The sequence below is a fragment of the Thamnophis elegans genome, chromosome 3 (assembly GCF_009769535.1).
Source record: "Thamnophis elegans isolate rThaEle1 chromosome 3, rThaEle1.pri, whole genome shotgun sequence".
Classification (NCBI taxonomy): Eukaryota; Metazoa; Chordata; class Lepidosauria; order Squamata; family Colubridae; genus Thamnophis; species Thamnophis elegans.
Window position 1 is genome coordinate 111,884,111 of NC_045543.1, and position 11,981 is coordinate 111,896,091.

Sequence of the window (11,981 nt, forward strand, 5' to 3'; positions counted from 1 at the left end):
CACCACAAGGGAAGGGTAACAAGGCATGTTGGTGACTGATTGCTGACTCCTGCTATAATACAAAAACATGTTCTGCTTTAAACTTCACATGCTAATTTAGATTACATTACTTTAATAGACATTAATATATAGTGTATACACATCAATTTGCACACAATTTTCACAACAAAGGCAGGAGAAAACAAAATTCTAATGTCTATCATAAATCATGAGAAACTTAAGGGATTGTCAGTATCCAGATATTTCTAGCACAATTTTGCTTAATCAAATATTATGTCATGCAAAATTATAGACAATAAGGTACAACACTTACCTTCATTTCCAAGCCAGATACATATCACATTATGTTAAATTATTATTTTAAATTAGGAGGAGTAGTCATATGTTATTGTTATTATTAATCATGATACCTTGGTAAATGAGTTGTAGCTAAAATGTGGATTCCTATTTTTCAGTATTCCCCCAGCATGACAATGAGTGTGTGATCCAATACCAAGTTTCTTCGTGAAGGCTGCACTGAGTTGGCCCTCTCCAGAGAGCTACTAAAGAAGAAAAAATATTCATCCCTGTGTACAGTTTAACAGAAGCAATTTCTGCCACATTTGGACCCACCATTATTTTCCAACCATCTTCCCTGTTTTGTGAAGAACGTGGGTCTTGATCTGGTTTCAGCTATAATATGTGGCATATCAGAACTGCCCAAGACTGAACTGCAAACAATTATCTGTGTATGTATATGTAGGGATAGGTGTATGTATGTGTGTGTTACAGAGACATAAATATGAGCACATACATATATAGACCTGCAGGACATTGTAAAATATTATCACATGACATCTTAAGTAGAAATAAGAAATAGGGACTTTTATTCCATCTTTTTTACGTTTACATTTTATCTTTCAAAAGAATTGCTTCCTTCTTCCCATCTGACCTGTTTTGTGCTGTGTATATCACTGCTTTGTAAGTTATTTTTTTAAAACTGATCTCAGATACATTCTGTTTTTTGTCATTGTCAGCCATCATGGTTAGGAATAAAATTGCTTATTAGAGGGCTTTCATAAAGTTTTATTTAATACCAGTAATCATGTGAATTGAAGACTACACCTACTCAAGAAAAAAAAATATTGTGTTAAACTTGTTCTTTGCCTTCCTGAAATTGAGAAAAAAAGAAATTAGACAAGTTTTGTGCCCTACTTCTTAATAAATGTCTAATGCTGCTCAACTAAACATATTTGCATGGTGGTAAACATTGAAACAAGTTTACTCCCAAGTTATATGTTGAGGATAGGATGCATATCCTTTAATATTTGCTTTCAAGGTATGACTGAGTTTAGCTCAACTTTTTGATCTATGCAGAGAAATACAAAATACTTGTTGGGCTTTGATTAAAGTGCTGGAGCATTCAGGAATAAAATGGGCAGGATTCCAATGTTGGGGAAAATACTTAGTATGATTTTCCACAGGTGTTTTAATTATAATAAAAACAGCTATACAGTATATTGCTTAGGCACAATATTTTCCTCTAATATCCATCATAGTCTCCCAAGATTATTTATGCATATTCAAATTATTTCATATGCCAAAGTGAAAGAGACACAAGTTACTTTCCCTCACTATTTTTACTAGCTTTATCTCCATCTCACTATTTATATTTTATCAATATTATTAAACCACTTTGGATGTTTCTAAAATCAGTGTAAACTTAAAAGTCCTATATTATCTTAATGATCGGTAAATTTATTACATAATCTTTTGATGTTGGCTTAAGGTATTTCATCTGTTGCATCAAAAACAAATGCAATTATTAATCTGAAAATAATTTTAACTGGCTTTATGTTAAAAGACCATGATAAATTTCATCCAATATCATTTTTTTTCTTGAGTTCCAAATAACTGAGAAATTTAAGGTGCTTTATGTCAGGAAAGCATGATAATTTCCCCATCCTGTTTTTGGCAAGTAAATGATGTGTGAAAAATTAACTCTTTTATATTTATTCCTATTTTCAGTTTTGCTATAATGTTTGGTAATTCCCATATAGTAGCAGCTTTCATTATCTGCATATCTTGTACTGTAACTTTCTCATTTACTTCCATAAATGTGGAAGTAAATGTGTTGGCCTACAAGAATTGATTTCCACCTATAAGACGTAATGGAGAATTTTACAATAGTTGCAATCTATCCAAATATACTTCCTGCTGAAATTGCAATGAAAGAATATTTGAATAAGAAGCAGTTTTACACTTAATCTGGATTTTAAAAAAAATATGGGGGAGATCATTCTTTAAATTATGTGCTGGTGTTAAAGAAAACTTGGGGAGTATCCCATCATGTCACTCCAGGCAGAATAGAATCCACCAGTGGAAGATATGTTTCCTCTCACCTACCAACCATCAAATCTGCTCTGGAGGGTTAGGAAATCATATAGAGCAAATTTAATTTTACCGGGAAAATCGAAAAAGGGAAATAAAGTCCCATCATGGAAGAAAAACATGATACTTAACAAAACTTTAGCCATGACTCTTAAGTATCACCATTACTTCTAAATTAACCTTGAAGAGCTGGTTAAAGTTGCAATGTGTAGCATCACACATGCTTCTATTTTTACAAAATTTAATCTATGACTCCAAAATGTTTTATTTTCATTTTATTAAACACTCGGAACAAGATAATAATTCTAGAGACTATCTAGTGATGCTATTTTCTTCAGAAACGCTTTTGATTCAACCAAACTTTCCATGAATACAGTGAGGGAAGAGATTGTTTATTCTTTAGCTTTCAAAAATGTATTCCAGGGAATTGAAAACAAAATGGGAACCAAGTCCTTTCTCTCCCTTTTCTTCATGGGAACTTCTGCTGGAATAAAGCGTCTTCTCTAAATTGAAGGGAAGTTTTGGATATGATTCCTTAACCCCGATTCTTAGTTTTTCAGATACTCATTTTATGCATGTAAAAATTTCTGTGCCTAATTTTTCTAGTAACTCATTTCCAGTACACCAGATAAAATGATAACTATGAATGCTGTGCACATAATATCTAATGACAATGCTAGTTATACATTGTATTTTTGTTTAGATTCTTCTGTATGTTCTAGTAAATTATTTATAGAATTTGGCAATATGAAGAACAAAATTAAAATAGATCATTGATTTTCAGTCATTGGTTTATTTCTCACATATTAAAGTTCCACATGTACTGTAGGTGGTTTAATCCTATATGAACCTTAATGCCATGATTCTAATTCCCATCTCCAAAATCAAATTTATTCCTACCTGTGTCTCTTTAGAAATATTCTGAAAACTTTGCTAAAAGTTACTGAAAAAATGCTAAGTAAAAGAAAATTGATTTCATAGCCTGGACCAGTGTGTTTGTGTGTGTGTACATACATACAAAGATACACATTCATACAAACACACCAGTGGTGGGTTACAGGCAGTAAGCCCCGGTATGGGCATACCCCGGAGCACCAGGTACCGTTCCAGTATGGTGTTCTGGAGGGCCCGCCTGCTCGTCATCCTTACCTATATTTGAACTCTTCAGCGCTTCCGCACACAGCATATGGCACCTGCACAACGCTCCGCTGAGCAGCTGGAGTGTCGTGGAGGCGTCGCAGGAGGTAGGGCGCATTCATGTGGTGGACACCGGGCCCCATTGCACTGTGCCAGTTGCAACGGGATCCGGAACCCACCACTGAAACACACACACAAATTTAAAATCCCAGAAACAGCTTTGGTATCAAGTAATAAACATACAGATATAATCCATTTTAGTAGTTCCTACATAAAATGTTTTAACATGAATTTAAATGTTTGCTTTAAAATCAAATCAAGGATGATTGAATTTGGTGTGGTTTTCTTTATTCTCACAACTTGTTGCACACATAGGTTCAGAAAAGGTGGTATAATTTCCTTTACCTTGCTTTCGCCAACTCCTATGCTTCAGCCACAATGACAGACTATCACCGAAAAGGAAATGGTCCTTCAAGTTTCTAGGTCACAATAACCAATTTCTAGTTGAAAGATTTTCATTTTTGCCTGATTCATCAGATTATCATCAGCTGAACCTTTGGTTGCCACTATCCTGGCCTAATTGGTGCACTCCAAATACTTCCTTATCTCTATACTAGAGCCAATGAAAAAAATAAACCTAGAACAGCTGACATCCAAAAGCACCTGATTTAGTTATCAGGTGCTTTTAGCTAAAGCTTTTTCCAACTGACATTTTTGTTTTTAAGAAAAATGATGTAATGCTGATTTAATATGCATATTTCAATCCAATTTCAATAAGAAATGGGCTGGCTCACATGTAATTGCAAGCAATCAAATCCTAATTCCTTAAAATCCTGGTTTATAGGGCAAGCACAAATCATACTCTTAATATAACAGCCATAAATGATTTTCCAAAACTCAGAATTAACCCATTAAGTAGAAGATGCCATGAAAAAAAGAGGAAGGAATAAGCACATGGCTTGCATATGTAGCACCAAACAATTAATGATATACCAAATCCTTTTGAAAACAGAGGAATGTAAATTAATCATAGTTATAACAAGAGAATGGCTATTTAGTTAATAAGAGTAGCTGTTTTGTATCTGCATGGATTACAACCTAGCATCAAAACTCAGTTGACTAAAAGTCATTACTATGTTTATCATAATTGTGATTATATGTCAATATGCTGGATGTAACAAAACTATGAAATTAGATGGTGAATTTCTTGAAGAGGATTAAGTTGTACATTTTTATTCTTTTACATTGGTGTCACACATTTTTGCCAATAAATATTGCACTGATTTTTTATGAGTCCTAATGTATTATATATTTATTCCTTGATTTCCCTTTTGAAGAAACTCATTTTATTGTGGGCAGACCTGGCATATAGTTTTTAACAACGGTATATCCATGATATAGGGTGATCTGGAAAAAGTTTTTAAAAAGTATTTTTTCATGCAATTCATCAGAAATTATTGCACAAATTAAGCCTTCATTCCAGTCGACAATTCACTGGGATTTTAAGCATGACTAGTGAATAGAAATGTGTATGTTAACTCTTTTGGTACATTAAATATTTTTTTTAAAGCAATATGAAGCTTAAGTATTTCAAGTTACAATTTAGTATCAAAATATTAAAAAATCATATTTCCAGTTTTAATATGATGTAAAATTATTAATGTGATTATATAATATACACTTCTCTAAATGTTCTGATGTGCATATGGAGATCTATGCAAACACAAGTTCTCTAATTCTTTCAATGCCAAGGAATACCATTAATAGAACCTTTCCTGACTGTTGAACAGATTGGTCAAATGTTGCACTTGTAGAAAATTCCTTAGGCTAAGTGAAGCCGGGTTTTTTTCATTGGAACTGTCAACTAGGACTTGTTTGAATTCAAAGCTGCTTCAATTATGTTATCCACTATTTGTGGCATTAAGATTTTATGCCCTTCCAAATAATGGCATTCTAGATAAGCAGGCAGTTAGACAAACAGATTTTGCACCACACATATAAAATTAAATGGAAAATTGAATTCTTTTTAGCCCTTACAGTGCTAAAGATTTTTAATGCTATTCTTTTTTATTTGAACCAGAGACAAATCCTTTGTGTGCCTAATCACACTTGGCCAAATAAATTATTCAGTTCAGTATTAAATATGCTGATTTAACATTTTAAAAAGTTATTATTTTAAAAAGTAAGAATAGTAATATTTATATACATTTGGGCCAAGTACAATCTCAGTTTCTAATCTATAATAATTCAGTAGATATCCTGTGTAATTTCAATATTTTATTTTTAAGAGGTTTAGAAAATAAATGGTTTCCCATTTTAAATTAAGTTCACAACAACAAAATAGATTACAATTAAAATTAGAAAAGAATATGAACAGTTCATCATTGGAATTATTCTGGACATTAGATTCCAAGTTCCACTAAAATATGTCAGTACTTAGAGTTAATAGTTTTTTTCTAATTTAATGTGTGCTGTAATCAGACCTCAAGGGCTTATGGCCATATTTTGAACGTTCATGTGAGCATTTACAATCTTTTTTTAAAAACTCATTTAGCATCATTTAGAAAAATTATATCGAATTTGGCATGATAAATAACGACTATATATGCATTGGGATTTTTAGGATTAGTACTTAAGGCTTGTTTAATAAATTTGCCAATGATTATCCTCTCTTTCCAGAAAGATTTAATTTAGATGAGCCTTATCAAGTTAAAGCTAAATCCCACAATTTGAGTGGAAAAATTAGCTTTTATATCATCACCTAGGATAACTACTACAGTTATTTCTAGATCCTTGACCAATTGTTTTTTTGTATATATCTACTGAGTGGTGTTGAAGACCAGATTTTGTTTTGTTTCTAGAAAAAGGTTCTGGCTTTTGAAATTTTAAACATTTTTGGGGGGAATTTTAAACACATTTAGAGATTTGTATTATAAAAATATTGATAGAACAGCATTTTCATTTATTTTCAAGTGAGAAGATTATAATGTACTATAGATTATTATAGTCTACAATACTATAGATTACTACAGTCTAGCAGAAATTCAGGATTTTCCTAGAATATAGGAAAACTAAGTCTTAGTAACTAAGTTTTAGCTTTTTATGTGTGGTGAGTGAAGTTTAGAATATTTAAAGTACACGTTTTTATTATGTAGCAAACCATGTGCATTTCTGCAACCAAGAGTAAGCAGTAAACCTTATTTTCAATGCTTGCTATCAAAATCTTGCAGAAAAATTATTTGGTGAATACATGCTTTACTTTCTACTATATTCAGCAGGTAACAATATACACACCCCAACTTTTAACATCAGATCAAGAACTATGTTCATTATTTTGTTCCCTAAAATGGCTGTTACCTTCCCAAGAAAAATTCATACATACAAACAACCTAAAATTTATCATGCATTCCTAATACTCCAAGGCCTGTAATATCTGAATATTAAAAGTATTATCAATTTATAATCTCCAGTAGCCATAAATAGGTTTGAAATTCGATAGTCTGTTAAGCCATCAGTTATTACAGACTAATGAATGTACTGAATAAGAATGTGCTTTTATTACGCCATTGTCTGAAAGCAATGAAATGAAATTACCATGAAAGAGATTTTCAAGTACTTCTGTTGAGAATTTGTCTTGTCTTCCTCTTTTCATCAAAGTGCCCCTATACCACATCTTTCCTTGATCTGTATCATATTGCATCACTGGTCTTTTTCAAAACAAGTAAAATATCAGTACTAAAATTTTCCACAGAAACAAACTTGTTTCAACTATTGACCATTAATTTATGGTACTGTATCTCTGTTTATTTTTACTGAAAGGAAACACATCACACAAAGGTTAGAATATAAGGAATAGAGGAAAGAATTTGAAAATGTTGATATAAAATGCATATGTACATGCTTATAACTCCATATCTAACAAACCACATGGGAAAACCATATAAAGTATATTTTTTCTATTTTTGAAAAACTGGTTCACATTAACAAAAAATTGTTCAAGAGGATGATAAAGTATTAAGGCTTAATAGGTGTTAGATCCATTTTTCTACAGAAGGTTAATGTATTATTTAAATCTGTAAGTTTCTTAGTTTCTCACTTTAAACAAATTCCAAGACTCCATATTCAAAAAGAAATTTTCTTATATGAATTTCCACATCATGACATTGAAATTCAGATTCTTAGAATTCAGAAAATAGCAGACAGGTCACCAATGGAGGAATATGAGTTATGAATCTTCGCTTACATCCATAGTGGAACAGAGAACAATATTCTACACGGTGTAAAAGCAGTGTGTTTTTCAGAAATCCAATTATTACAGTAGATAAAATTGGCTTTTTTAATATTCAGAATAGATAGTGAAATTGCTACAGGTAGTCCTCAACTTACAATCACAATAGAGCCCAACATTTCTGTTGCTAAGTTAAGTGAGTTGTGCCACATTTTATGACCTTTTTTGCCATAATTACTAAGCAGAGCATTGTAGTTGTTTCGTGAATCATGAAGTTGTTAAGTGAATCTGGCTTCCCCTATTGATTTATCAGAAGTGAGGTGGAAAGTTTACAAATAGTGATCACATGACCCCAGGACAATGCAACTGTCATAAATACCAGTTGTCAAGAGCCAGAATTTTGATCATGTGGCCATAGGGATTCTTCAATGTTTATAAGTGAGAACCAAAGTACTTTTTTCATTTTTTTCACTTGCCATTGTAACTTCAAACAGTAATTAAATAAATGATTGTAAGTTGAGGACTTGTACTTTAGTATGTTGATTTATTAAGAAATTGGGAATTTGAATCAAAATTCATCATCAATCAACAAGGGCAGAATCTCAGGGCTGCATATGGACCTTGAAGACACTATTTTGATTATAGGTCCAAATATGTGTGACCAAATATAGATTAGTGGAATTAATTAATTTAGTTAAAATTGTCCTAGTCACAATTAATTTGTAGAATGTGACTATTTTAATAGTTTCAAAATGTATTCCTTATAAGTCGTATAACAAATACTGGCAAAAAATTATTGTAGTATAACTTGTCCATTCAATCTATGTAATGTATTAAAGAAGCTACAGATTTTATGAAATGTGTTCAACTATATTTTAACCCCTCAACAGCGCTATCCAGGGTAAATTCTATTGTATGTATAAGGTTTACAGCCAAAAATAACTGCTTTAGGTGTGTATGAATCTCATGGAAAGCTAGCTAATGAAAACATTCTGCTGTACATTTAAATGGTTTGTCTAATAAACACTTGTTTTAAAATTTTAAACAATAAAAATTAGACAATACATAGTTTACAAGTTATGTCTATCAATATGAGTAACGTTCATACTGATTAAATAGAAACATTGTGGAGGCAAAGCATAGGATTTATGAGTGGAATTTATTCCCAACTACAATACCTTGCAACATTAATATGAGATCACATATTAGCACAATGGTTTAATGAATTGAAAATATTCTTATACACTCACCTATTTTGTAGTGGTTTTCTGTAGCAATTTATTCCTCTTGAAAGTCTTTAGACATTCTGTAAATTAAATACATTTTAAACAAATTTTAATTGAATTGTAATTCTAAAGTATTGAATACAATGGGGGATGTTAATAATCTTTTAGTCTGAGAGAGCTGAGCTTGATTATCTTTCCATATTCATTATAATTTTATCATAAACACATCATCTGTTTTTATCCAAATTGTTCTCATCTGTCTTCCACCGTTTGTTTGTTTTTAATTTATCAGCAACTATGTGTTCTTTTTTATGTATTTGGGATTGGCCCTTAGCAATTCATGTTGCTGTTCACTCATGTACCCTTCAATCATGAAAGAGGAAAATTCCAGATCACGGAAGAAGTTTCACTGCTGTTTGATTTTTACAGCAAAAAAAAAAATCAATCCAGCAATATTTCCTGTTATTTCCAACAAACCTGTGAAAAAAGCAATATACATATAATGTTTAGCACCCATTATTTTTCAAAGAATTTCAGTACTATGTACCTTGTAGGGCTGAGTTAAGATAATTTAAAACAAATGGTATTACTATAGTTAAAAGTATCTACAATATGTATTGTGTTATCACTATACTATTTCTATTTTTAGCAATCCCTGTTCTCCACCTTTTATACTAAAAAGTACAGGCTTTTGCTTCCTTTTAGTAAAAGGAAACTTTTCTTCCTGACTTTACATACCACCAGCATCTCATTCAGCATCCTATCACAGCTACCAGAAATACTATAAGACTGTGTGCATATAAACATCGGACTATTTTTGCAGTAATATACGTCTAAGTGACCTTTTGTACAGAATGTGAAACACTATTTAGAATACAGCATGTATGTATGTATGTAGATATATACACATACCATTGTATATTACTGTATATGTATTTACACACATGCACATCATGCTTTCCCCTTGGTTTATCTGTTATTTTCAATTCTTGGCTTCATTTGCCCAGAGAATTCTAAGAAAGAACCAGAGTCTATAGATAAATCTTATCAAAGTGATTAAAATTTGATGAAATACAAATTACAGTGGAATCAGTACACTTGGATTGTGGCAAACCAAATGGCAGCTAATGTAAAAGTTCTGGCCAGGCAAAATAAATTGTAACAAGTATATTTTTCCTGTTGGAGAAGGATTAAATATTTTACTGCACAGTTCTTTGAACATTAACTTTCTACAGTGTGGCCTAATGTTGTGCAAGAATCCACACTCACAAATGACTTACTTTGCACCAGCTCACCTAATTGTCTGAAATGTCATTCAAGCCATAAATTCCTTTGAAATGTGTTTTTGTGCAATCAAGACCATTGTGGTCAAAGTCTTAGGTATAGACATTTTTCACCATATACAGCTTGTATGTATATGCTTTGGCACATAACTGGACGTATTAAGTCTGGTGTCTTTTCCTTCCTTCCTTCCTTCCTTCCTTCCTTCCTTCCTTCCTTCCTTCCTTCCTAGCAAGGTATGTCTTTAATTTCACCTACTGCAGTCTAAATTTTTATTTTGATCAAATAATTCATAAACATATACTTTGACAACAAGGAAGTGATACAGATACCTTGCAAGTAGATATGATGTCAAAATTGAAAGCTGAAAATAGGCAGACATGTTTTGGCATTAAATCTTTTTAAACTGTTCTAAATTTTAATTTCGTAGAAGTGTAATTTAGAGTTATGTGAAATGTCTCAACCAACTGGGAAGTTTTTGAAATAATTCACTCAGCAATCATTTTATAAAATTTAACTTCTAAATGCACTATGATTTATTACAAATATATATTTTCTTCTGCTTGCAGATATGGTTGTTCCATTTTGTGATAGGTTTTAAACTTAAGACAGTTAATTTTGTTGCACTGTGTTACTGCATGATTTCAGCAAGTGTACATATGTACCTGTGCAACATTATTTGGGGTTTTGTATTTGAATTTCAGTATTGATTATTTTTGTATTTTACTTTACCTGTATTGGAGTTGTTGTAGACATAATTTATACATATGATTTTAAAACTGTTTTGCAATTGAAGTCTTTAAATTGTAAAATTTTGTTGATGGAAACTCATTAAAATGGTATAAAATTATATTAACAATTGTGTTTTAATGCTTTCTGTACATAAAATGTATTTATCTGTTTTAATCGTGTTGTGTCTTGCAATTTTGGATACATTTTAGAATAAAGTTTCATTTTCCAAAATAAGTTGTATTTTAAAAGCTATCTCTTTTAAAAGTTATATATCCAGAAGTAGTCCTAACATTATTTTAAGTAAAATTGAAATAGAATTGTTTAAAATTATTTAAAGGTAATTGGTTAAGCAATCTGACTAGGATGCAAACAGCAAAGCATGGTTTATGTTCAGTCGGCATTTTTCTTTCATCAACTGATACTATTCTATGCATTTCAAAATAAGTTTGATTTTAAAAGTTCATAGGGAAAAATTGGTACATTAAAAGTAAAAGAATTCGGACACACCAATCTAATTTCCATAACTGGACCTTTGAACTTCTGAAAGGAGATAGTATAGAAAGTCTGAGGCATCACAACAACCTAGGCATTCGGCTGTTTGGTCCCTGCCATCTACTCTCTATTATTTAATTCATCTAGACTAGAGGTTGGAGCTGTCACATATAGTGTGCATATATGAAACTCTATACTTGGAGAGGAGATGATTTGCTATTAACATAGAACAAACAAGTACTATATCCAAGAATGTCATTGAAAATAATGTAGCAGAGAGATTTTCCTCGGGTGCATGCCAAAAAAAGTTCAGACTAATAGATAAAACTGCATTCAGTACAATGATGCACTTTCTTTTCACAAAAAACTTTGTGCTAACTCAAAAAGATTGTCCTGCTTGTCCCATCAGCAGGTTCAGATAATCTAAGAATGAAGTTATTTTCAGGGAATGAAAACTTTTGAATTCCTAGAATTGGTAGTGGGAAAGATATGATGTGTATGATTAGGAAGGCTCT

The 11,981-nt window shown here is 31.6% G+C and overlaps 1 protein-coding gene across 4 annotated transcripts in view; it reads left to right on the plus strand.

The window, feature by feature from the left end:
- The window catches only part of SSBP2 (single stranded DNA binding protein 2), a 127,147-nt gene extending 123,994 nt beyond the window's left edge, over positions 1–3,153 (plus strand). For all 4 annotated transcript variants that reach the window (XM_032213424.1, XM_032213425.1, XM_032213426.1 and 1 more), the window contains one exon: positions 456–3,153. In XM_032213424.1, the coding sequence (XP_032069315.1) occupies positions 456–485 (30 nt within the window). In that variant the 3' untranslated portion in view covers positions 486–3,153. The remainder of the gene's footprint in view (positions 1–455) is intronic.
- The last annotated feature ends 8,828 nt before the right edge of the window (positions 3,154–11,981 follow it).